This window comes from Penicillium maclennaniae (assembly GCF_028827695.1).
Source record: "Penicillium maclennaniae strain IBT 15551 chromosome Unknown utg000004l:1.0-3007600.0:1.0-3009580.0, whole genome shotgun sequence".
NCBI lineage: Eukaryota > Fungi > Ascomycota > Eurotiomycetes > Eurotiales > Aspergillaceae > Penicillium > Penicillium maclennaniae.
In genome coordinates, this window is record NW_026623216.1 from 1,143,468 (window position 1) to 1,166,832 (window position 23,365).

Sequence of the window (23,365 nt, forward strand, 5' to 3'; positions counted from 1 at the left end):
TAAGATGGAAACCCTTCCTAGGGTCAGGATGTATTGAGACTAGAAAATGATAGCACTAGAGGATCGCAAAGACTGAATCCCGGTGGGGACTTTGCGAAAAGGGAGAAAAGTAGAAGTCAAAACTGTCTGGGGAATGTAGGACAGAAAGGAGGGGGAAAGGGACTATTTGAGGTCGATCTCTGACCACTACTACGATGACGCCCGGCAATACGCTTTACCTTTTGATGCAAAGAGAGGAAAAAAAAAAGAAAAAAAGAAAATTGGCAGTGGGGAAAATGCGGAAAACACCCAAGTCTAACTGTCTCAAGCTAGAGACCCGCCCCGTGTTTCTCCCAATTTTTTTCTAAATTCTGGAGTACATACATCGACCAAGAAGGTTGTGGAGAAGGGTCGAAGAACGGGACCCGTTCCGGCAGTCGGGCCAACCACGGCGAAACAGAACGCCCTCCCCCGCGGGCACACCAAATGAGGAGAAGAGGCCTCACCGGTGGCCAAATCCCTACTAGCTGCCGGAAGAAGTATGTGCATAGGACAGGGATTCCAGAATGGAGAGGAGACCGGGGGAATTCGAGGGGAATTCGAGGGGAATGGGGCATGTATCGGGCGTCTGGTCGAACCGCCGTCCACACAAAAGCTTAACCCGCTCAAGTTTCCAAGGTTTCCACGACTTGCGCCCGAGTTTTCGCCTGCCCCCCCCGGAAGGCTTAAGCTTAAAGGCCGTGGGCTTCGATTCCCGCCAGGAATCCTTCCAGAAGAGCAGTCGGCTTCCCGGCTCAGGCCGCATCCTGCAAGACTCGGCGTGTCGGTGTGAGTAGAGTAGACATTCATCACACTGCGGCAGAGTACAAAGCCGAGCCCATGAGCCGAACACGAGACGGGATCACGAGGTCTTGGGCTTCGGCGAGAGTCCGCGGTCGTGGGGGTGTCGAGCCATGCATATTACGCGCGAGAACGGGGAATTTGGGGTTCCCCATGGAGGAGAGGCGTCGGTCGGAGAGTCTTCGGCGAAATATCAGTGGGTCCCGGAATGGTGCCAGGCGTGATGACTCTCTGTCCGAGCGTACGTGGAAACATGTTTCCGTGTGGAGGAGAAGAGAAGGACCTCCAAAAAAAGTGGTGAGATCATGCCCAGCAAGAGGTCCTTCAAGTAGTGTGGAAATTCAGGCAGTCGGGGGGTGGTCCAGGCACGATGTTCTCGGGTGAGATTCCCGGAGCCCGATGTTGGCACAGTATGCCGAGTGATCAGCTCCCGATTTTCGCCCGCAAAAAGAATGACACGGGATCTTTGCTGCAAGCCGAGGGCGTCATTCGCCAAAGCCGGTTGGCGTGGCCAAAGTTAGGGTCGAACTTTAGTCTCCCGAAATCGATACGGGATATGGTCCCATCCCACGTCGGTGGCCCAATCGTGGGTACGGGTTACGCAACGCCATTGGTGATGAGGAGGGTGTTGGTCCACTTCTCTGGCATGTTCTGGCGGGTTTCGGGCAGGTTAGTGTCGGGTCGAAGTATACAAACAGGGAAAGAGAAACCCCAGATCGAGGCTCGCCCACCTGGGCATTGGCATCGCTGGACAGTCTACGTGGACTTTGATGGCTTGGTTCCCGGGCATAGACATAGTCATTGCTGAAGGTCATTGGTTATGTACGCTTTCCAAGGCACGGTGAGATTGAATTGTCAAAAAAGAAAAGGAAAAAAAAATAAAAAAAAAAAACTCCCGTCGCCACACTGACGACAATGCGAAATGCAATGTGTTCCTTCTATGTTTTGCCTTGCTCATCACTGTCTTCCCGACGATCCCACAGGCTTCCTCACACTCGGATCGACATGAGGGCTCGAAGACCGGCTCCCTTGAAGCCGTGCCCGTAGTCGCTCTTGTGCCGACCCGGCCCGGTCTTGCGATGCGCGCGGGGACCCGCCAGACTGGTTCGATCCAAGTCGCTGGCTAGGGAGTGGTCGTGCGCCTTGCGGGTTGTACACCACCGGATAAAGCCGGAGGTTGCGAGTGAGCATGCTGGAGCGGAGGGAAAGGCGGCGACATGGCGCCCCCCGGCGCGCTGTTCATGGGGATAAGCGGGGGAGCATTACCACCACGGCCACGGCGGAGACTGGCTGTCTGTGCGCCTGCTGGTTGGGATGCTCCGGAGTCACCCCAAAGGTCACCGAGACCTCCGCCCCGGCTGTAGGATGCGGTGGCGAGGCCTTGGCCTTGGGGCAGCTGTGAGGTGGCCACGACACGATTTGATGTGGCTTGGGGCGCCTTCGGGTCCGGGGGCAACCAGGAAGGAAAGGGGTGCCCTTTCTCGGTGTAGTAAGCGCGGAGAGCATTGGAGATGTGCGAGCAGTCTTCATTTTCCGGATCATCTTTTTCGTCGCCGAGAGTAATGGCGCGGCGAAGGCTGGTGAGCCGCGAGCCCAAGGCACTGGAGATCGAGGCGGACGATCCAGTGAAAGACGAAAAGTACGAGCTCATCTTGAGTCACTGGGTGCGTTGATAGGGGGTAATGCCTAACGCGGCGAGCTGTAAAGGACTGCTTCGAGGTGGTGTGGGGTAGGGGGTGATGCGGAATTGCTATCCTGCAGTAACCCAATGCAGGTATTTGTAGATCGTAGAACGGCGCTGAACGAGCTGGGACTCGGCGGCGATATTGTAATTAGAGGTGATTAAAAGGCGCTTCCCACAAAAGAGCCGGCTCTTGTGGATGTTTGAGAGAGTGGCGGTGGTCACAAGAGTGAAACAGAAGGCGGAGACCGCAAGCACGTGACCATATACTTGGGGATTCAGAAGATTGAACCATTGAGCTCGAACAGGTGCATTCGAACATGCAAGATATTCAACTACGAAGTCATGAACAGATGAAATTTTTTTTTTTTTGAAAAAAAAAAAACAATTGAAACATTGAATGGTATCCGGGACCCGTTTTGACCGATGCATATGGCAGTCGATGTAACAAAAGGAAATGATGCGCGATTACACAGAAAATATAGGACCGACCCAACGCCATGCCCACGTGCAAGATCAGATATAAAGTTTTTCGCAGGACCCCACGAGTCTATGCCATGACAAAGTCCCGACCAGCGTCCTCCTGCTCGTACTCGATCTCGGTGCGAGGACCCCTTGCCCTTTGCGGGGCCCTTCTTGCGAGGCTTGGGGGGGCGCAGCAAGCTTCCGCTTAGTACCAGGTTTGGGCTTTTCATCTTCGCTAGCCTCATCATCCGAGCCGCTGTCGCTCTCATCGTCACTCTCCTCATCGTAGTCGCTGGAGTCGGCAGAGTCGCCACCAAGCCAGTCCTCAATGTCCTCCAGATCCTCCTCCTCATCAAGGTCAGAAACATACTCAACCTCACCAACACCCTCCTCCTCCTCATCGAGAATCTCTTCTCCATCATCCAGATCCTCATCGCGCTCACCCTCACCAGCACGCTCCAGGCCACGCATGACCTTCTTCCAGATCCCCTCCTCAACGTTAAGCGGCCGATCACCATAAGCACCACTGCGCAGACGCTCAATAAGCTCACGTTCAATAGCGCGCTCAACCTTCGCCGCGGACTCGGCCTTCCGCTCACGAGTCGCTTCACGACGACGAATCTTAGGCGCCAGCTTAGGAACAATGGTCTCGCCCAGCCGATCCTCCTCCTTGGCGATGTTCTTCATGCGAATGTTCACCTGTGTCAACCGCGTCATGCGCTGCTTGCACTTGTGAATTAGGAATTTCGGCCAGTAGATCAACTTCTCGTCCAGCATTTCAAGTGCCTTGGCATAATTCGACGGCAAGCGAACCCGCTCCCACCACTTGCTCGGCATATGGGCACGTTCGATGGTCTTCATGTACAGGTACATTGCGCCCGTCTCAGGGTCTGAGCGCACAGTCGCATACCGAGAGTTGGCGAGCGGGCAGGACTGTCGGTTGCAGAGACCGCTGACGTTGTATTCATTGCGACAGAAATTTTGGCCCTTGGTGGTTCTTTTCCAGAAGAAGAATTTTCGTCAGCGTTTTGAGGTTCTCAAAAGTTGCAGATTCCGGCTCGGCTTCGAAAGATTTCGATAACGACTAGAGACAAATGGGCGCTCGATTATGAAATTGTGGGACTCACTTGAGTTTGTAGGAGCAGAACTGCTGGTTAATAACTTGCCAGACAATTTCGTCCGACATGATGGGCAACTTTGGAAGGTGATGTTCGGTGCTGGAGAACCGTTGCCCAGGTGTTGATCGATGAAAAAAAAAGTGGTTGTCACGTGAGTTGCTTATCGATAGGCACGCCGCCAGTGGCCCGTCCCCCCATGGAATCTATACGTTCCACCCGTGATTACGATGCCGACTTTTGATGTATTGACTGCAAAGGGTATATTATATTCAATTCATTTCTCTTGTTGACCTAGGATAGCCTTCCCTCAAGACCAGCTTTCCGTCTGCATCTGAGGCCCTTCCCACTCGGTCCCATTCATCATGTGACTATGTCCCAGGTCGGAGTCCTCACCAATCTCTTCAGCCCATCCCCATCCCATAGACTCTAATTCTCGGACGAAGAAGTCTCGCTCTTCTTCCATTATAGATGGACCATCAGGTCCGCCCATCACGTCTTTGTATTGGCGTAGGTGCCACCAATGCGTCAATCCGCGAAGGGCTTGCTCCAGGGGAAGGGCCTCTTCCACTTCAGCATCGACATCTGAACCCGCGAGCCAATCATCGCGCAGCTCCGGTCGGCAATATAGGTAAATAGCGGTAATTACGCGCATGTTGCTTTGGCGCCACTTCCGCCCGCAGTAGGGCACCTGCGACTTGAAAAGTTTCAGGGTGTAGAAGCGAAGGTGAGGATCGGGGATTTTGAGACCCTTACGGAGAATCGTGCTCGACTTGTATTGGACAAGAAGAAGGCAGCGGTGTGCTTTGTTGCGGGTGATTTTCTGCATGATATGGAGGTAGTTTATGGCGGAGAAAAAGTTTCGGAATGAGAAGACAGTGATTGGCTCCTTGGGTAGAGGTGCGGTGGGATAGCCAAGTTCGTCAACCTCAGGACGTGTTGGACATTCGAATCCGCCATTTACCGATTCTTCAGATGCGAATCGTACAGAGGTATTGCCGCGTGTCATATTGGGGCGTTGTCGCGAGATTGGAGGAGGAACAGCCTCGTCTTCACTCTCCGTGTCCCCATTCGCTGGGTCCTCAAATCCAGAGTGATGATCTGAATTCTCGGCGCAGAAGTAGAAAAATCTGTCTATGGTTAAAGACTAGTGCGTAGCAGGAGAATCAATGTCAGAATACTCACGATAAGTCTTCACGGTCATTTTTTTGTGCCACTGCCTGGTCGACATCTTGATGAGCAAACATCTTGAGGATGAGGGGCAGATAGTTCGAGTCGAGCAAAAGCTGCGTCATATACTCGAATTTCAAGATGTCTTCGGCATGTAAGCAAGATGAACATTATATGACTAAACATTGGTCAAGACTCACGGGAACGTTTGAACCACTTCAACATCAGCAACAGAGTTCCAGAGACAGCCTTCCCGGTAATCTCACGCAACCGGATATTATCAAGTTCATCAATAGATGTATCGGGATAGAAGTCGGTTGAGCCATTCACACCGTGGCCATTACTATATTGGCATGAGAAATAGGGGTCGTTTTGGAAAGATCCAGGGGTACCGTACCTCATGCTTTGGGAAACCGGAGGCATTAGCTTGATTGACCACAGCACTGACGTTGGTCAGGATGATCTTCAAAAAGACGATCGTGATAGATTGCAGGTGAGACAGAGTATGAGCCTGCATGTAAAGTCATTATTAAGGCAGCATCCAGTGAGTCGGGGGGGATACTAACGTAGAAGCTTTCAACAGCATCCAGTCTTCTCTGGACATCTGGGTCATCCGTTTCCTTTCGTGTTGGCTTAGGCGGAGGTGACGGAGTAGTGTTGGACAAGTCCAGTCGGTCCATTTCGAGGGACACATCATCGGGTACCATTGAACCAGGCATGCGATAGGGATGTTCTATATTCCAGCCTCTGTCGTATTTCATGAAATTCTCGCGTTCGCCCCAGAGTTGTTGCATCGCGCGAGTCATCTTGACATGGGTTGAGAAGAGCTGACCAGCCTCGATAATTGATGCAGGCACATCACTGCCCTCCCACCGCTTTCCGACTAGTACATCCTGGCGTTCAGTAGTACCTTTGCCGCCAATCTGATTGCTAGAATCGTCTAGAGGTGGATACATGAGAGGGAAGTTTTGGTTGGTCTGGTAGTTTTGCTTCTTTCCAGCTTTACCTCCAGGTCCGATAGGAGAAGGAGGAGGTGATGGAGCTGGTGTCGCAATGTGAACGGCTTGCTGGAGAATAGAGCCGTTTGGACCAGCGATAGGGGGTCCGACTCCGGAGAAGAGGCCGCTAGACGAATTGGACCTCGCAGGATGTTGCGGAAGAGGGGGCAGAATCGAGTTATTCTCTAGTTCGAGTGGCACAATAGGGACAGGAGGGTTGTAGGCAGGGTATTTTGAGGTAATCTCCTGTCGAAATAGGTGATAATCTAGAGGAGACGCAGTCAAGAATGGCGTGCGACGGGTTGCAGAATCTTCTTGAGGGGGGGAGGCTCGGCTCGAGGGCTTCCTTGGCCCTCTTCAGTTCCTCACTGCCGCCAAATACAAGAAGGAGTGACTTCCAGAGCAGAAGAATGATTCTGGTGAGTGGAATGTTGGCAGACTCGTCCCATCTCAACCGCGCAATTATTTCGACGATAGTGACCAACAGGCAAGGATTTGCTTCGGCCAGCGCATCACGAATCAAATTGCACTGAGGATCTTGAGCCTCTTTTTTTCGACCAACCTCAATGGAAAAATAGAGCACAGTGAGGACCAAGTTGGCTTCACGCTCCGGGGCTGCGATGTCACCCGGGTTCAGTTTTTCGAATTCATTTCCATCTGAGTCAGGGCCAAGCGAAGAACGAGTTTTATCGAATAATTGGGACAGCTTCTCGACTATGATAGGTATTCCAGAGCATTGCTGGAGCAGAAAGACGTTTTGTTCAATCCATGCGATCTGCAGCGACTTAGACCAAGGGGTTTCTGTCGTTGTCCTCGCGTCTGAACTCGTGAAATGACCATCTGTAGCACGTCCTGCGGTAAGACCCCACACGCCCGTAATTGTATAGCAGATAGTCTCCAATGCCTCCAGGCGGGTGGAGGCGTCAGCATGCTGTACCTGCTCCAAAGACTCGGTGATAAAAGTCCGACGTAATTCATCTGACGAGTCAATCCAGGAGACATCATTTGAATCGAAGCCATTCTCTTCAGCGAATGCAGCCCATCGGCGATCAAAGGTCGCCTTCATTCCCATCAACATCACACGATCGAATTCATTATATTGGAACCACTCTTCGATCTCTTCTGTAAATGGCTGCGCATCTGCGTACTCGAAAGCATATGCCGGCTGCTCGACCTTCGGCATCTCTTGTACCAATCTTCTGAGCTGCGACAAGCTGAGCGAATCGGGGGGTCGATCTGCATTTTGCTGGACGGGGGCAGGAGGAGGGGGTTGTAGCGGTGGTGGAGGTGCTGATACGTCTCGACGAAGTTCAGGTCGTTTGGTCACATTCTCAGGCTGATTTTCAATGGCAGACTCCTGCATGGGTGCTGCGGAGGAGGTCTGCTCTTGTCGAAGACTCTCCGCAACCTCCTCATCAATTGCTCGTCAGGAACAGGAGAAATATCGGTTCCAGTCTGGTCAACTTCATCGGCCTTGACAATGTGCTGCTCTGGAATTGTAAAATCGGCAGCTGCAGGTGGAGGTTCCATCCCGTTGGCCTTTCGCAAGGTCTTGGTTCGTACAAAAACAAGGGAGTGTGGAGCGGAAGAGGGGTTGTCGCCGGTGGCTCAAAATGGTGGCATTAGGAGGTGGTGAGGTGAGACAAATGAGAGTGGGCAGGTTCATACACCAAGCTTGGCCTCTGGCGAAAGATTTTATGTCCCTGCCAGCAACATTGCCGATTTTTGTCGAGTCAACGCAGCGTTGCGGAGTTGCGGTGATATCGTGATGATTGTCACGTGACTATAGCGTCGTGTCAGCATGAAAAACACCCCAGATGCTCGATGGTCATTCTATACATTTAACTTGCTTGCATGTCTCTCCAATATAAATTGTCAATAGGAGGATCATGTAATACCAGAGTTCTAAAATGTGATAACATGGCCTTGTGTGGGGATACGAACGATCACGTTATCCAACTTTTTCTGCTTCACGGCACCGCCTACATTGTGCTCCTACTAAGCAATACACGTTTTCCTGTAATCCAGAATTTCAATGAATTGTCAAAAATGACGTTATCTAGATAATTAAATATGATATAGCTTATGTAAAGGGTATCTCTAGCTTGTATGTACTTTTAAAATAGTTACGAATACTGTGATTGGTAAATGGGATATACAATTAGAGCAAGGCACCTATTGAAATGGAGATGGCTCAATGGCTGTATGGCCACATAGACTGGGCAGCACCTACTATGAGGACACGCACGAACACCCACAGGTTCCGCAGGAGGTGGGTGATGGTGTCTCTATATGACGCTCTGCGCGCTGCATCTAAAGCTGCAACATGTATCACAGGATGTAGTGGAAACTGCAATGAATTGGATAGATGTCTGTTCTAGCTCGCTCTCATTTAAAGACTATTGCATATCCCAAGGAAATCATGGCACAGGCCGCAACGATATCTCTTATGTCATGCGTCTCACCACTTCAAAGCATATACATTCCTTTGAGGATCGGTGCACCACTTCTTAATTTATTCGAAACCTATGAGCCTTGCTTTTATATATATTTAGACTTTTATGAAGAGAGTTTACCCTATTATGTATACATTGTTCTTACCCGGGATAAAAGGGCTATTGCAATCCTAGATCACACGTTTTTTTTGCATAATCTATTTGTAGGCCATGCGGGTTCGGGTTGGGTGGAGTCCGGGTTAGCGCGGATTTTGGTGAAGCCTAGCCAGGGCCGTTAGGGTCAACCGCGGGTAGTTCCGAAATCTAAGTACGATAGCTATCACTTCAAGGTAAATTAAATGAAAGAATGTGCCTGAGATTGTCAGTCTCTATGTAGTTCAAGACAAGCTTACATTGGACTGTCCGGATACCCGTTGGTTCCACTCCGCAGGGCATGCAGGGTCTCACTTATGTAGGTATACATTGGCATCACCCCATGGATGCGACTGCAATCACACATGCTTGTCGGCTACACGCTCATCGCTAACTTGTTTGCCCTGTCGCTCCTGTCATGCGAAATGCGTTGGGAAGCGGCCATGTTGTGCTCGCTGTTCGGAAGTCGGCAACCAGTGCAATTATGCACGATCGCGGGGCGGGAGAATAGATTAGGCTGCGTTGACGGTACGTCGCGAATGAATGGCTCCGACAGTCTATAATGAACCCATGGATCACACAAGTCTTCAACAAACTACAACCGTTCGTCATGAGGAGTGTAGGGACGCAGCCAATCCCGGTGGATGTTTCGACCCGAGTCTGACGTGCTCGATATTGATAAAGGGACAACAGCATGGGCTTCGTCCCGCGAGCAAAGAACACACTTCGCCGGGGAAGATGGAAATGACCCATGTATCGACTCATACTCCAAAATCTTCGTATCTGTGATCCATTCCTCGGAACCACCTGACCGAACGATATCAAGATCCAAGCAGACAGCACGGCCTTGTACTCCTAATCGTCGCTTTGCGCTTCATGGAGAATAATTACAACGTGCGACAATGGTCTATTCCACTCAGACACAATGTCGAAGTGTCTCTTTCACTGTTGTTGTCGTATGATTCGATCCAGGTCCAACGCCGGATTCTGTGCTCTGTAGCCTTGTTCTGATATGACTACAAGGCCGAGGCCAAATCATAGACGGATCGGGCAGCTAAACTCGCCATTGATCTGCAGATTTTTCAGGCCAAATTTGCAGCGTCCTTCCAACCTAACGCCATCGAGGATGATTCGAGTTGTGCTTGGGCACTGCCCCTGGACACACCCACGCCTGATCTGGAAAATATCCATACTGTCCGAGGTTTACAGGCGGTGGAGGCCCAAACCAGGCTTCTGGCCTTACCAGTCCGCCGATATCACCGCATATCCGTCACGACGTACGGGATAAGTCTAGATTCGACCCTGGCGGTCTACTGACGAACGACAGCGATCTGAGTGCTTCCGTCGGAGCCATTGAAGTACTGTATGGCTGGTATAACCTTGAAATCCTGGACGGTCCTCCGGTGGGGATGAGCAATGGATCATGATCATGTCAATGACTATGGCTGAATGTCTTATACAAGTATGGTCCGGTTTCGTATTAGTTTGGCACTAATAGATCAAGATGACTATGTCAAACAGCAATGATGACTTTTCCACGCGCATAGAACCTCCCATTCGCAAGATCGTACGCCTCTCGTGCTCTTGCAAGGGGGTATACGTCCGCCACGAAAGGGCGGATGGCCCCGGCATGCGCCAGTTCAGCAATATAACGCAACGCATCCGGACTGCCTTTGACGATGAAGAACAGAGCATGCACCCCGACCTTCCGCAGCCCACGCTTCTCATGCTCCTCAACAAAGTTGAAGCTCGCTGAATCCACCGAGATCAGCACACCCGTCTCCGCAACATAAGCCCAACAGTTTGCTAACACCTCCCCGCCAACCACATCAATAATGACATCGAATTGTCCCATATGCCTGTCCAGCATACTATACTCCACGATCTCGTCGGCCCCCAGGCTCCTGAGAAACTCTCCATTGCGCGCATTAGAACTGCTAGCGGCGACGACATGTACCCCGGATGCTGCCGCAAGCTGCACGAGATACACGCCCACCGCACCTGCAGCGCCGGTAATCAGCACGCGGTGGTCTTTCCTCGTCGAGGGCCGGGAAAGAAACTCCTCCACCGTGGGGCGGGGGATCCGCGCGTGCTCGAATAGGGCCTCATAGGCAGTTTGTGCGCTGAGGGGTAATGCTGCGGCCTGTGCAAACGTCAATGTGTCCATTTTCCGGGCTACTTCACCCTCTTTGACGATGGTGTATTCGGCCCACGTGGCCGCGCGATCTGCGTTTGCCATGCCGAAGACCTCGTCGCCGGGCTTGAACTTGCTCACTGACGAGAAGACTTCCGTCACAATGCCGGCGACGTCGTTGCCTGGGATAGCGTACTCGTGCGCGTAGGTTTCGGGCCAGCTGAGCATATCACGAACGACGGTCGTGGCTTTGACGCGGATAAGAAGCTCCCCGGGTTCGGAGGGCACTGGAATGGAGATATCATGGTCCAGCTGAAGGGCGGTAGATGGCGCTGGATTGGATGGTGAATAGGGTGTGGTTTCGGGCGGAGCGGGATGGAGGCGAATGGCTTGCATTGTGCGTGGTGGAAGAGAGAATGTGGTGAAAGTTTGAACTGGAATGACTCGATCTTGGGTTAAATATTCTTTGAGGTTGTGATTCTTTGGCAGATTTATGGAGGCTATGAATAGGCTATATGCAGCGGGTATAATCCTGCCGTCTTCATGGATGTGGAAGGCTATACGGGTGGTTCTACAGGTTTGCAGGATTTAATTGAGGATATTCCAGGCGAGAATGTATAAGACTAAGTGACAGAATTGAACCATAATTAAAGATTCAATAAGGTCATCTGTACATTGACGTTAACCACAGTCTGCTTTATCCTCGCATCTTCTGCGCCATGACATCCTTGTCTTCCGCGTCGTATTGCACCAGCACCGATGGGCCTTCTCGCTCCAGCGTCTCAGAGTCAATCACAAAACTGACGAAGAAGGCTGCTGGCTCGGTCTGGCTGGCGTTGGCGCCAATACGATGGTGACAGCCTGGAGCCTCGTACCAGGAACCCCTTTCTCAACCAATCTCATCGGGTCGTTGTTCATTTTGTTCAAGAGAGAGCCATGGATAACATAGGCAGAGACAGACGCACCTCCATGGCGATGAGGAGGGGTGGCACCACTAGGAGGATATTCAACGAGCATGCCGACGATGGTCTTTCCAGGACAATTGACCTGTTCGTACTAATAAGAGATGGTTGTGTCTGCCATAGGGCATCTAGTAAAGCCATATGGTGAGTTGTCTGGTTCCGTTGGATGGGTGGTCTTTGGAGGACATACTCAGTGTTGTAGACTGGCTCTTGCATTGTGACAGGATGAAGCTGACTCTTTATGGTGGAATAGGAGTAAAAGCTAGCTCAAACATGTAGGGTGCTTACATATGTTTAGCGTCTTCGGCTTTCAACTATTCAACGCTCAAGGGGTATGATTGTCTGGCGAGTAAGGGTGCTGTGCATAGGCTAACCGGCTATCCGATATCATTCGGGTATTCCAAGGCTCGGCAGATGCAGGTGTTTGAGAACTTCTTTGAACGACTTTCAGTCATTAAGGAATGTGGCCTGATCCTCAATCTATTATTGTCATGTATAGTACTTCCCTTCATCATTCTGAGAGAACCAAAATAGGTACTGAGACGGGATGGCTCAATGGCAAGATCAGTCTGCAGAATCGGCAACACTAACTAGGCGGATATGTATAACCCCCTCTAGGCTCCGTAAAAGGCGGGTACAGCTTGCTCTGAATAAGGCATTACGTACTATCCTTGGTGCTATGAGCTATGATACAAACCGAGGAATATGGTGAAACATGGCAGAACGCCTTGTCTTTTGTGACCATTTCGGATTCCAGCTAACCGGAGAATCTATCCAGTCTTGTGAGAAGAATGATACTATAACTATCCTCGCTCCTACATTCAAGTAATAGCTTACAGTCCCTCGATGTTGGTGCTTTCAATGTGTATAGACACTGACTTATTGAGGGAGTAAGGCTGTAACGGTGACTGGTTAAATGGGGTCTACATAGTTTGAATATCTAAATTCCATCACGCAAATGTACCAAGAGACCTTTTGCTTTATTCAATCAAATATGGGTTAAGATGACCCAGCTTCTGGCTCATTCATTCGAACACCATTGCAGATGAACTGCCTGTACATAGTGAGGATACGACACGAGTCAATGCATCATCAATAACATCAACAACATCACAACTCAGCGAATATAGCAGCCCAGAAACAGCCCAAGGGTACAAACGATTCGTTATTATATCAATCATCGTAGTCCTTCTTCTTTGCACTACAAACAAGCCTTAGCAAACTCAGAAAAAGTGCTGAAACGACTATGACCTTCGCGTCCGGAAAACAGCGCCAATCCTTTGCACTCAAGCTGCTACAGCGAGAAATTATGCTCGGCATGGTACCTCTCGACGAAATGACAAGAATCACTGATATTGAAACTTCGAGTCAGGTTTGGGAAATGAAGCATAAACAGTATAGATAAAGCGAGGACGCTGATCAGAAGCGGCAGAGACGGAAGTGGAAAAAGGGTTTAGTAGAGATCACAGTATGGAAAAGTTCAAATCATCTCGAAAATTCTTATTTTGGTTGATTCACATAGCTTACTGTAGTCTTTAATACAACTACCCATTTGTCTTCAAAATAGTTGCTGAAATTGTGATTTTGACCGGCGCTAAACCCGATGGGGCGGGCGCCGCGATCACTTCCAAGCGTAGAACGACTAAGTTTTGGACCATTTTATGCCATTGTTCCTCTTCCCATAAATCTCCCAAGCCTCGGAGTGAACCAAGACAAAATGCCTCTCCATATCATTGCCGACGACAACCCCAGAAAACCTGCTTGGGGAGAACTTCCATTGGAGGTCTATTTCCTCTCTGAATGGGAAAAGTCTCACCCAGACCCCTCACAATCCAACGAGTCCCCGACAGACCGTCGCAAACGGCTTTTACGCCAATTCCTCACATTAGGATATGAAAGAAGATTGGTAAATACCTCCTATATTCCTCAATCTTAGAATCATCACCCTTAAGTGAACAAAATTCAATATATTAGCCTTACCTGTCCCAGCCACGAAATCCACCACCCGTTCCCACTGAAGCCCAGATAGAGGAAATTCTTCGGCCTATACGGCCTGAGGCACTACGCACCTACGCTTATAATACCGGTGCTGACTCGGGCCTCTGGCTTCGTCTCTGCTACACTGATGAAGAGGCGCATAAGGCTCTATGGTCTGACAATGAAGACACAGAATGGGTTACTCATGGGGGGGGTAGTGCTCGACGATGAAAGTATCTTCGGTGGTCTGGATTTGGCAGCCGCTCTGGAAATATTTCCTGAGCGTGTCACGAATGAGGGTGTGTCTCTTAAGGTCAGAGACCAGGCACTCAGGGACATAGTAGCTGCTGAACAAGAAGGCTCAGATTCTGGTGAAGATGACTACTCTGATGAGGTCAAGGAGTATTTAGCGCGGCAAAGGGCGAAACTAGAAGAGAACTCTCTTTCGAGGTATAGTCTATATCAGGCTGATTGTGTTGTTACTCATATCTATGTGGAGGATGAGGTGGCGATCAACGGTGGAGGCTTATTGCATGTGTTCTTAGATGATTGTGGGAATGTGGTGAGGCAGTGGCGGGTGCATAATGATGGATCAGAAGATCATTTTGATGGCGCTTGGTTCGAGCGTACTTGGAAAGGTGACTTTGAATGTGATAAAGGAGAAATTGGCCCTGCCTATCATGAGGGCGGAAGCCGAGGGCCGCCGTACACTATTTGACTTCCTGGAGCTGTTAGGTAGTAAAGATAGATAGAAGGCACAATTCACTCCCATCTATTTCGGGTGTTCGCTACAAAATCTTTCCGGCTCAATAAAGAACACATGGTTGACAGAAATTGAAAAGGTATATCAGATGAACAACTCTACATGTATTCAAGCCAAGCCAGTATGTCTAGGCCATGAATAGCAAACATTTCATTTGAATCTGCGTCTTACTCAAGTTTTGTATTTCCGATGTCTGACATACTCTTCCAGCCCACAGCGTCCGGCAGAGGCCACCAGACATGCTCATCCAGATGCAGCTCTGGACCTGGAAAGAAGACATATGATTGAATTTGATTCAAAATGAAGGTTCCCGGGGCTACACTTTCAATCTTCACCCATTATTCGCTCCCCACCAGTTCATTCTGGTCACGCTTGCTGAACGTCGCAGGACGTGCTTGGTCACTGAAGCTACTGCCGACGTAGTTGACCTCGCACATAGTGCATCTTGGGCTCTTGTCAGAGCCTTGAAAGAAGAATGAGTCAGCTTCTTTCAAGTCTCCTTTCAATAAGAATGCAGAGCTGTGATGTCACCAACTTCATCACTCAATCCCTTGCGCGTATCGAAATAATAACCGTTACCATTTCTACACCAGTAGACATCTGGCCGATTGAGTAGAATCACCGCATAGGATAAATGCGAAGCGTCTGTATCTGATAGCAGATAGGTCGCCTTATCCTCCATGCTACAAGCATCCTAGGTCGTCTACTTCCAGTTGTTGAACCCTTGAGGCTTGAGACAATATAGGCCTCGCTTGAATCGATCATGCCAGCCAATGTTGAACTCGGGTGTTAGGTCTCGTACAAGTTTGTAGGCTGGTTGAGTCGACCATCTAGAAGTTTGGAAGCGGAGACGAATATTGATATAGCAACTTAGAAACACGTCATTCCATGGCTTTCGCTCAGGTAGCAGCTCAGGGCGGCAAGGTGACCAACTCACCCTGTGCTCCAGGAGCCGATTACTTCCCGGAGCGGAAATTGAGATATATGTAATATGAGTCACCTAGACTACTAGCCCTGAAGAGGAATTGAGCCTCTATATCTTAGAGAGACCGAATATAGAGGAATTCAGGGATTCACTAGCCAAGTAACGACTCTGAGGCCATGAAGGGGGTTGTTAGCATCGATCCAGCCCTGATGCTGGAGGAATCGTTGTAGTGTATATTTAATATGTTTGCATGTTCATCCTTTATACAACTTGTCTATAGAGGGATTGTATAATAGCAGAGTTCTAGATGCCACTGAATTGGTAGCAATGTTTTGTTCCAAACACGTCGCTAACTACGAGACAATGAATGTTAAGTCACATCATGAAGAGACCGAAAATGGCGACGAAAAACTGACAACAAGGCCAGAATATAGATGTCTGTTCTACATTCTGTACATTTGGTAGCTATTTTCACTCCGCCTTACGCGCTTCACCAAGGCGCTGTTTCAGCCTCTGGCCTTCCCATCGTTGCCAGCCGGCCTCGGCCAGATCTTCACTGACGACCAAATCACGGACGCGCAGCAAACGTGATGCCCTAAGTTCTACGGCCCAATCGATCCAGCCCAAATTCCGTAGCAGGCTGGTTAATATGAACCAACCGCAGGCGAACACGAAACCGGCCCCACAGCCTGCCAGCACCTGTTTAGGAGTGTGGTAATTCAAGTAAATTCGACTCGCAGCGACACTGACAGCAGCAGCCCAGAGACCCACTGTAACGGCCACGCGAAGCAAGAAGCCACAGTAGGGATAGGGCCCAGCGTAGGCCGGGGTGTGTCGAAACGCCAGGAAAAGGGTAAGGTAAATCGAGAAGAAGGTCATAAATTGGGCGTGCGAGGATGGCATGCCGTAGCCTTTGCCAAACATTTCTGCGGATAGAGTAGGGTCAGAAACCATGTGCATGCCGGGATCGCGTTTGACGTGGTCGAGACTCACCTCGCGGTCGCTCTTCCTTGATGAGCCGCTTGAGCACAAAATTCAACGCCTCACAGGCTAGTTGGCCTCCAAACATCAAGACGACCTCCACCTCCCTCGAGGCCCACACTAAGGTTGCATAAGAGACACATAGTGCTTGTGGCAGCAAGGCCAGCCACGCCGACACCAGTGACAGGGGATCCTCGGGATTCTGGGCAGCGAGTCAGTTCGGGTTGAACCTTTGAAATCAAGAAGAAGAGAAAAAGGACAGGACTCACATAATGAACGTGTGTCAGAGACAGCGACGCTAACGGAGTGTCGCCCATGGTGAGAGAAAGCTGTTTGAAGCTTGGACGGTACTCAAGCAGTAAACACCGATGAGAGAAGAGAAGGCGGAACGATAAGAGATAGGAGAAAGTTGTGGCGGGGGAAAAGCGAAACTCGATGACACGAAAAATTCATCAGGCACCAAAAGTGTCTCCCACTTTCTTTTCAACCTTTCCCCCCTTTTCCTCTTTCTCTAGTCCTTGTGCGCTTATGACCCTTTAATCACTACCGTTTCACTTTGCCCCAAACCATGACGCAGTCCCCGTCTTCATATACTCCCCTCTTGTTACATCATTTGATAGACCCCTCTCCAACGCCTGTTCGGTTCACCTGGCCACGAATAGTCCACGCACCAGTATCGTGATCCCTGGCTCCCGGCCTGCACATATTCGTGCCTGACTCGATATAATCACCCCTATAAACTGTGCGCGACCCTTTTGCGATGGCCGTGGCTGCATGCTAAGACGTGCGGAGATCGATATATCGCGAATAGGGAAGCAGGCAAACGTGCCTGTCTTCGCAAACGCTATACCTCAAAATGGCAGACCCGGAGCCCGAAGACGACCGGTCCGTCGAATTGTCATCCATCGCCGCCATCTATCCGGAGATTCGACTTGAGCCCGACACTCCATTCAAAGCCGCGCTAGACCTCCCCGTTGCTCTTCCGTCGCCTACACGTATCGATTTCCAGCAATCCGTTGAGGTTGGGCTACATGCTGCAGTTGCGTTGACACCTCCCACCTCTGTGGATGAATTTAAGGCCGATCTCGGTCCACCTGCCGTCAAAGATGTTCATATAGTATCACATCTGCCCCCTCTCAGTCTAGAGATTGAATTGCCAGATGGCTACCCCTCCGAGAATCCGCCCGTTGTGAAACTGAGCACCACTCCGCCATGGCTGCCAGCTCCTGTTCTCACACAACTCTCAGATGATTGTCGACGACTGTGGGAGGAATGCGGGAAGGACATGGTTGTGTACACATACATCGACCATCTTCAACAACTCGCCGAATCTGCTTTCGGGATTCAGGACACTTCGGACGGAGAGCTATGTCTGTCCCGAGATCTGAAGGTCGCTTTGCTGGACTTCAATAGCAAGGCAGAGCGGGAAAAGTTTGAACACGAGACTTTCGAGTGCGGTGTATGCCTGGAGCCTAAGAAAGGCACCAACTGCTACCGTCTGCTAAGATGTTCCCATGTCTTTTGTGTCCCTTGTCTACAGGACTTCTACAACACTTGCATTTCTGAGGGTGAAGTCACAAGTGTCAAATGTCTTGCCCCGGACTGCGAAAATGATCAAAGCCCAAAGCGCGCCCCTGGTGCTGACGCTGATACACCGCGCCGCAAGAAACGTGATCGGACCCTGGGACCCAGTGAGCTTCTGCAAATTCCCCTGGAGCCAGAAACTGTACAAAGATATGTCTTTCTCAAGCGCAAGAAGAAGATCGAGTCCGACAAGACCACAGTTTACTGTCCACGAGAATGGTGCCAAGGGGCAGCTCGGTCAAAACGACATCCAAAACCTACGGATCCAATGGGAATGGCTGACGACGCTGATACCTCTGATGAGGAAGAGGTCGTCGCATTTGATCCTCTTGGTGAGGAGGGCCAACTGCCACCTATGGCTGAACGGGTAGCCATCTGCGAAGATTGCAACTACGCTTTTTGCTCCGTCTGCAAGAAGGGCTGGCATGGCGAGCTGGTTTACTGCTCCCCGCGGCGCCAAGCCGAGCAGACAGCAGAAGAGAAAGCAACCGAGGCATATCTGCAACAATATACGTCTCCTTGCCCGACTTGCAATGTCCGCTGCCAGAAGCGGATGGGCTGCAACCACATGCGCTGCACCAAATGCGAGACCCACTTTTGCTACCTATGCTCCGCTTGGCTTTCCGCAGACAATCCATACCAACACTTCAACAACGGTAGCAGTAAGTGCTACAACCGTCTCTGGGATATGGAAGGCGGCGACGGCCTCGAGCCTGAAGGCGCAGAAGCCTTACACAGGATCCCGGAAGCCTTACTGGTCTTCGACGACGAGGAAATTCCAGACGCAGAGAGTGACGGTGATAGCGACGACAATATCGACGGTCATATCGAGTGGGGTCCCCACTTCAGCGACGACGAAGAAGATCATCCGTTTAACCGCCCTCCTCCACCCGCGCCGATTCCACCCGCATCCCGGCGCAGCACGAGGCGGTGCTGCGAATAACCCCGGTCGGGACGCGGCCGCTCGCGCAGCAGCAGCAGAACGCCAGGCCCAAGCACGCGCCATGGCGGAAGTTCGCAACCGAAACCGTCCGATTCGGCGACCTGAACCCGGTCAAGAAGAGGTAGTCGATGCAGCGCGAGACCGGCATGCCGCACTGCAGCGGTTCTTGTATATGGCCCAAAATGACATGGAAGATGAATGGGACAGCGATGAGCTGGATGAGGACTTCTAGTCCTGGTTTGCACAAAAGGCCGGTTGGTCTTTTTGCTCTTTGATGTTTACGAGAAATGATCCCCAGTGAGGTTGAAGTTTGCTTCACATGAGAGCCTCATTTTACTTTTGGCTATATGATATCTGTTTTGAGTTCTAGCTTTGTCTCTGCATTTCTTGAGCGATTCTTGCTTTCCCACAAATTTTAGAATTATGCAACACTGCACTTGATTTTGAAGTAATTTCTTTCTCATCCTGTGTCGTGGCCTTGAGAATGACCCGCAAAGACATCGTTGAAAGGGCTTGTCGAAAAGGCTCCTGGATCGCTGGAAAGTCCAATCCAACCTTCAGGTCGTGATGCCCACGTAATCCATACTCGATAAGGCATAGAACGCTGGCCCTCTAAGAAATTGTGGTAACCACTAGTGATTGGGGAGTATAAATTGTTGAAGGTCGTTTGTCTGGAGGTGCCGGAAAAAGAAAAGGTGGGAAGGCTGATTGATTGGACCTCGAATACCTCTGACAGCTTGAAGAGAGCTAATGCTTGTAGACTTGTGGTGGCTTATTCGAACTTATATAGTGCCAGGAAATGAGTAAATGCTAATTTCCAATCTCAACGCTAATTTGTATCAAACACAAGAGATTCGGTATCACCAAAAAGAAATGCCGCCTTGATGCAAAACGCCGCCGATGAAAATCGTCGCAAGACCCCATGACTCCAAATAGCACGCTAGCATGTCTACATGTATGTGACTTTTCAGGCCAAGGTGATTTACCCATCGGCAGAACCCTTGATTTCCCAGTCATGCCAGAACTCATAGCTCATGACCGTGTGATCATGAAACATCAAGAGCAGACGGTAATGGCGAGACGGGTGCGAGCCGTGCCAAGTTTCGTGGGGGCGGTAGGCACGGTATGCCTCGGCGTGGATCTCAGGAAGCGTCCTACGTTCTTTCACATTTTCGTCTTGGATAGGAGAGGAGTTGCCTCGTGTGTCTGGCCCTTCAGATTCATTCGAATCTGCATAGCTTGCGGATTGCGATGTTGGGTCGAACTGTGCATATGTGGCGGATACAGAGTAGGGGACATCGTTATGAGCGGGGCTAGAAGATCTCGACAGAGAGGCAGAGGATAAGTCGTCGTTTTCCTCGGGGGTTAGAATGCGGTAGTGAAATTTGAGCCAGTCATCGGGGTCGACGCCTTGGGGAATACAAGGGACATCCTGCGGAATCTCTGAACCCGCCATGGGACCGACAGCAATGCCGAGAAGAGGGCTCTCGGGGCGTTCGTTGTTCTGCTCTTGGGTGGAGAATGGGACGATCCAGTCAAGTCGGAATGCAAAGCCGATCTCCTTTGCCCAGGTGAGGGTTATAATGGCTACGCGACCTTTCTGAGAAGCAGCCACAACAATTCCAAGCTCAGGAATGTACTTGACCATGTTGAAACGATCACAATGGCGACTAATGTCCCAGCTCTGGAATTTCTGCAGGAGAGGTGCTTTGCATATTAGATGATATTCGGAGCGCATCGGGTAGGGGAGCAAGGGAGATGGTGGTCTCAGAGAAATGAATGACAGGGTAGAAACCGGGAGAGGGAGCTGGTTCCTTGGATGTTAGCCTGCTTTCTCCCCTAATATGACTCAAATCTGTCCGAAGGACATTCAAGGTATAGCTTACGGTGGACAGGCGTCAGGGGAAAGTCGTCAAAACTATCCGTCAAATCTTCCCGGGTTGGCTTGTAGATTAACCGTGGCTCAACGCGGGAATGTGGGTTGTCTTCTTCGAAAAGGCTGGTCAAAAGGGGCTTCGTTCGAGGCCTCGACCCGATCTTTGGAGGTAAGGATGACGGAGATACCGCAAACTCTGTATCAACTGATACAGCAGGCGCGAGGCAGCCTCCAAATTCATCCACTTGGTCATGGTTGAAGACAGATGGCGCGTGTCCCAAGCCTGCCGGTGAGACAATGTGGTCCTCATCTATGCGACATTCAGAAGAGAATATATCATCCGGGATACAGTGGTTGTCGAGAGGTTCGCTTTGGTATCGGTCTTCCGCCTCATTGATAAGTTGGGACGCATCCTTGACCTCTTGAATAGCCTTTGAGACATCTAATAATGTCCGTAACCCATCAAGCTCGAATCTTGCCCTAGTTCCACATGCTTCTTCTCTTGAGTCGTAGCGCTTAAATGTGCGTGGATCAAGAGGTAGCACTGTCCAGCCTCTTTGTGGTGGATTGTTCGAGGAGTGACCAGGGAAGTACACTCGACAAGGCCATAGGTCGTCCCACACACGCCATACGATAACCCTGTTACTGATGTCTGTGCTGACCATCCAGATACCGTTGGCATCAAGATCAAAATTAGCAAATGAGACACATGGAATATTGTCGAAATGACCTCGATAAGTCAACCGTAGATTACGGGACCGGTGATTGTAGGGCATGAGCCTCTGAAGCTCTCGTAACTGCTTTCTGTTGTTGATGGAGACCCAGGTCTGATCTGATGTCAGGGTGCAACCTTGCATGTCATGTTCATCCAGAGTCTGATTTACGAGTGCAAATGCATACACTGTAATCTGGCCGGTGTTCGAGCTGACAGCAATCAAGCGAGCAAACTTATGAGTTGCTAGACCCCATGCACTCATGCCTACTTCCTCTGTGAAGAAAGGGCTCACCTGAGTACCGTCAAAGGGTATTTTGAACCCTTCTTCCTTGCAACGGGCCAGGCAGAAGTAGATTGCCTCCACATGGTAGCCACATACATTGCCGGAGTCTGTGACTAAAAGGAGGACTTCATCACGTCCTAGATCATCGACAAGTATTGCATTGATGGTATGTGGGTTGTGACGATCAATATAGCCCTCTGCTCGAGGCATCTTCATCACAGGTTCGATAATCATTTGCGGTTGAGAGCCCAGCATTTGGAATGGCCCAGATGGCACCCATACATGGATTCTTCTTCCAGATGCCACGAAGAGTAGGTTGCGCCTTTGGGACAGTGCAGTCTGAACACTGGTTAGCTGAAAGGAACATTCAATTTAAGCCTCAAGACTTCGCACCAGATTGCACCTCCACGTTGCGACATCAGGAGGCCTGGTGTCTTCAGAACTGCAGAAGTAATCAGTATCACCCAAATTGTTCTCCTGTCTCATGTATCTTATACCTAGGGAACTGTTAAAGTTAGTTCAAGAAGCTCACGTGAGGTATGATAATGCGCGAACTCACTCTTTCTTTAGGCGTTTCAACATTGAGAACTTGGATCTGAGGCCGAGAAGAGACATAGTCATTAGCCGAAGCACTCTGGCTCCAAACATCGGCCCCGTCACTGTCTGACGCCATTCTCAGGCAAGGGTAGCTTGTTACTGGTGGAAGTAGAAAGTGATGTCAGGTTATGGGTGATCAGGGGAGTAAGAGGAAAGCGGGCGTGTATTTATGATTCTCATTTCCGGTGAACGCGGGGTAGTAGAGAACATAAATGTAAATGTCAATGAGCAGGACATCATCAGACCGACACAAAGAGTCATCATCCGTGACAGCGGGGGACGTCTAAGCCATGATGAAATGCTCCTCACCGCCTTCGGCGCCGCTATCTCTTCGGCTTCTTACCTCTCGGCCTTGATACTAGATCAACATCATGGATCTTGTTGCTGGTGTACGCAAAGAAGGCAGCCGGTAAGTCTTTTCCCTTTACTGTTCCGCTTATAGGGCTAATATGACGTTCCCAATCAGTGGCGGCCGGACCGAGTTCAAATGGTCCGATGTCAAGGACTCGTCACATCGCGAGAACTATTTGGGCCATTCACTGATGGCCCCGGTCGGACGATGGCAGCAGGAAAAGATCTTTCGTGGTACGCCAAGGGCGATGAAGGCGATGAAGAAGCGCAAGCTCGCAAACAACGCGAAGAGCTCCAGCGAGTGAAGGATGCCGAAGAAGAAGCCATGGCAATCGCCTCGGCCTACCTCTTCCTGTGAAGGCCGAGACGAATGCCAACCTGATTCCATTAGGGAGCAAGAACACCGAGGAAGCCGGTGGCGATATGACCAATGCCAAG

The 23,365-nt window shown here is 50.4% G+C and overlaps 10 protein-coding genes across 10 annotated transcripts; 3 read left to right on the top strand and 7 right to left on the bottom strand.

Annotated features, from left to right (window-relative positions):
- Positions 1 to 1,942: 1,942 nt before the first annotated feature.
- On the bottom strand, positions 1,943 to 2,470 carry N7477_004610 (uncharacterized protein; the record flags this gene model as incomplete). The annotated part of the gene is made up of 1 exon (XM_056966273.1): positions 1,943 to 2,470. The coding sequence occupies one exon, from the start codon at positions 2,468 to 2,470 to the stop codon at positions 1,943 to 1,945; it is 528 nt and encodes a 175-aa protein (XP_056823054.1).
- Positions 2,471 to 3,050: 580 nt separating this feature from the next.
- N7477_004611 (ribosome biosynthesis protein MAK16) lies at positions 3,051 to 4,151 on the bottom strand (the record flags this gene model as incomplete). The annotated part of the gene is given in 3 exon segments (XM_056966274.1): positions 3,051 to 3,098; positions 3,113 to 3,962; positions 4,093 to 4,151. 3 exon segments carry the CDS (start codon positions 4,149 to 4,151, stop codon positions 3,051 to 3,053), a joined length of 957 nt encoding a protein of 318 aa, XP_056823055.1.
- A 239-nt stretch (positions 4,152 to 4,390) lies between these two features.
- N7477_004612 (FAR11/STRIP family protein) lies at positions 4,391 to 7,778 on the bottom strand (the record flags this gene model as incomplete). The annotated part of the gene is made up of 7 exons (XM_056966275.1): positions 4,391 to 5,210; positions 5,266 to 5,395; positions 5,451 to 5,593; positions 5,643 to 5,761; positions 5,817 to 6,562; positions 6,618 to 7,659; positions 7,713 to 7,778. 7 exons carry the CDS (start codon positions 7,776 to 7,778, stop codon positions 4,391 to 4,393), a joined length of 3,066 nt encoding a protein of 1,021 aa, XP_056823056.1.
- Positions 7,779 to 10,349: 2,571 nt separating this feature from the next.
- On the bottom strand, positions 10,350 to 11,366 carry N7477_004613 (NADP-dependent oxidoreductase; the record flags this gene model as incomplete). Its single annotated transcript, XM_056966276.1, has 1 exon — positions 10,350 to 11,366. The coding sequence occupies one exon, from the start codon at positions 11,364 to 11,366 to the stop codon at positions 10,350 to 10,352; it is 1,017 nt and encodes a 338-aa protein (XP_056823057.1).
- Positions 11,367 to 11,667: 301 nt separating this feature from the next.
- On the bottom strand, positions 11,668 to 12,026 carry N7477_004614 (cupin domain-containing protein; the record flags this gene model as incomplete). The annotated part of the gene is given in 2 exon segments (XM_056966277.1): positions 11,668 to 11,831; positions 11,846 to 12,026. Coding segments are annotated over 2 exon segments (345 nt in total), but the record flags the coding sequence as incomplete, so codon positions are not given.
- A 1,623-nt stretch (positions 12,027 to 13,649) lies between these two features.
- N7477_004615 (uncharacterized protein) lies at positions 13,650 to 14,627 on the top strand (the record flags this gene model as incomplete). The annotated part of the gene is made up of 2 exons (XM_056966278.1): positions 13,650 to 13,838; positions 14,103 to 14,627. 2 exons carry the CDS (start codon positions 13,650 to 13,652, stop codon positions 14,625 to 14,627), a joined length of 714 nt encoding a protein of 237 aa, XP_056823059.1.
- Positions 14,628 to 16,068: 1,441 nt separating this feature from the next.
- On the bottom strand, positions 16,069 to 16,895 carry N7477_004616 (phosphatase PAP2 family protein; the record flags this gene model as incomplete). The annotated part of the gene is made up of 3 exons (XM_056966279.1): positions 16,069 to 16,523; positions 16,591 to 16,780; positions 16,848 to 16,895. 3 exons carry the CDS (start codon positions 16,893 to 16,895, stop codon positions 16,069 to 16,071), a joined length of 693 nt encoding a protein of 230 aa, XP_056823060.1.
- Positions 16,896 to 17,434: 539 nt separating this feature from the next.
- On the top strand, positions 17,435 to 19,337 carry N7477_004617 (RBR-type E3 ubiquitin transferase; the record flags this gene model as incomplete). The annotated part of the gene is made up of 2 exons (XM_056966280.1): positions 17,435 to 18,983; positions 19,012 to 19,337. The coding sequence occupies 2 exons, from the start codon at positions 17,435 to 17,437 to the stop codon at positions 19,335 to 19,337; spliced, it is 1,875 nt and encodes a 624-aa protein (XP_056823061.1).
- Positions 19,338 to 20,087: 750 nt separating this feature from the next.
- Positions 20,088 to 22,652, bottom strand: N7477_004618 (uncharacterized protein; the record flags this gene model as incomplete). The annotated part of the gene is made up of 5 exons (XM_056966281.1): positions 20,088 to 20,812; positions 20,992 to 22,318; positions 22,373 to 22,421; positions 22,477 to 22,484; positions 22,539 to 22,652. The coding sequence occupies 5 exons, from the start codon at positions 22,650 to 22,652 to the stop codon at positions 20,088 to 20,090; spliced, it is 2,223 nt and encodes a 740-aa protein (XP_056823062.1).
- A 295-nt stretch (positions 22,653 to 22,947) lies between these two features.
- N7477_004619 (MMtag domain-containing protein) lies at positions 22,948 to 23,232 on the top strand (the record flags this gene model as incomplete). The annotated part of the gene is made up of 2 exons (XM_056966282.1): positions 22,948 to 22,985; positions 23,019 to 23,232. 2 exons carry the CDS (start codon positions 22,948 to 22,950, stop codon positions 23,230 to 23,232), a joined length of 252 nt encoding a protein of 83 aa, XP_056823063.1.
- Positions 23,233 to 23,365: the final 133 nt, after the last annotated feature.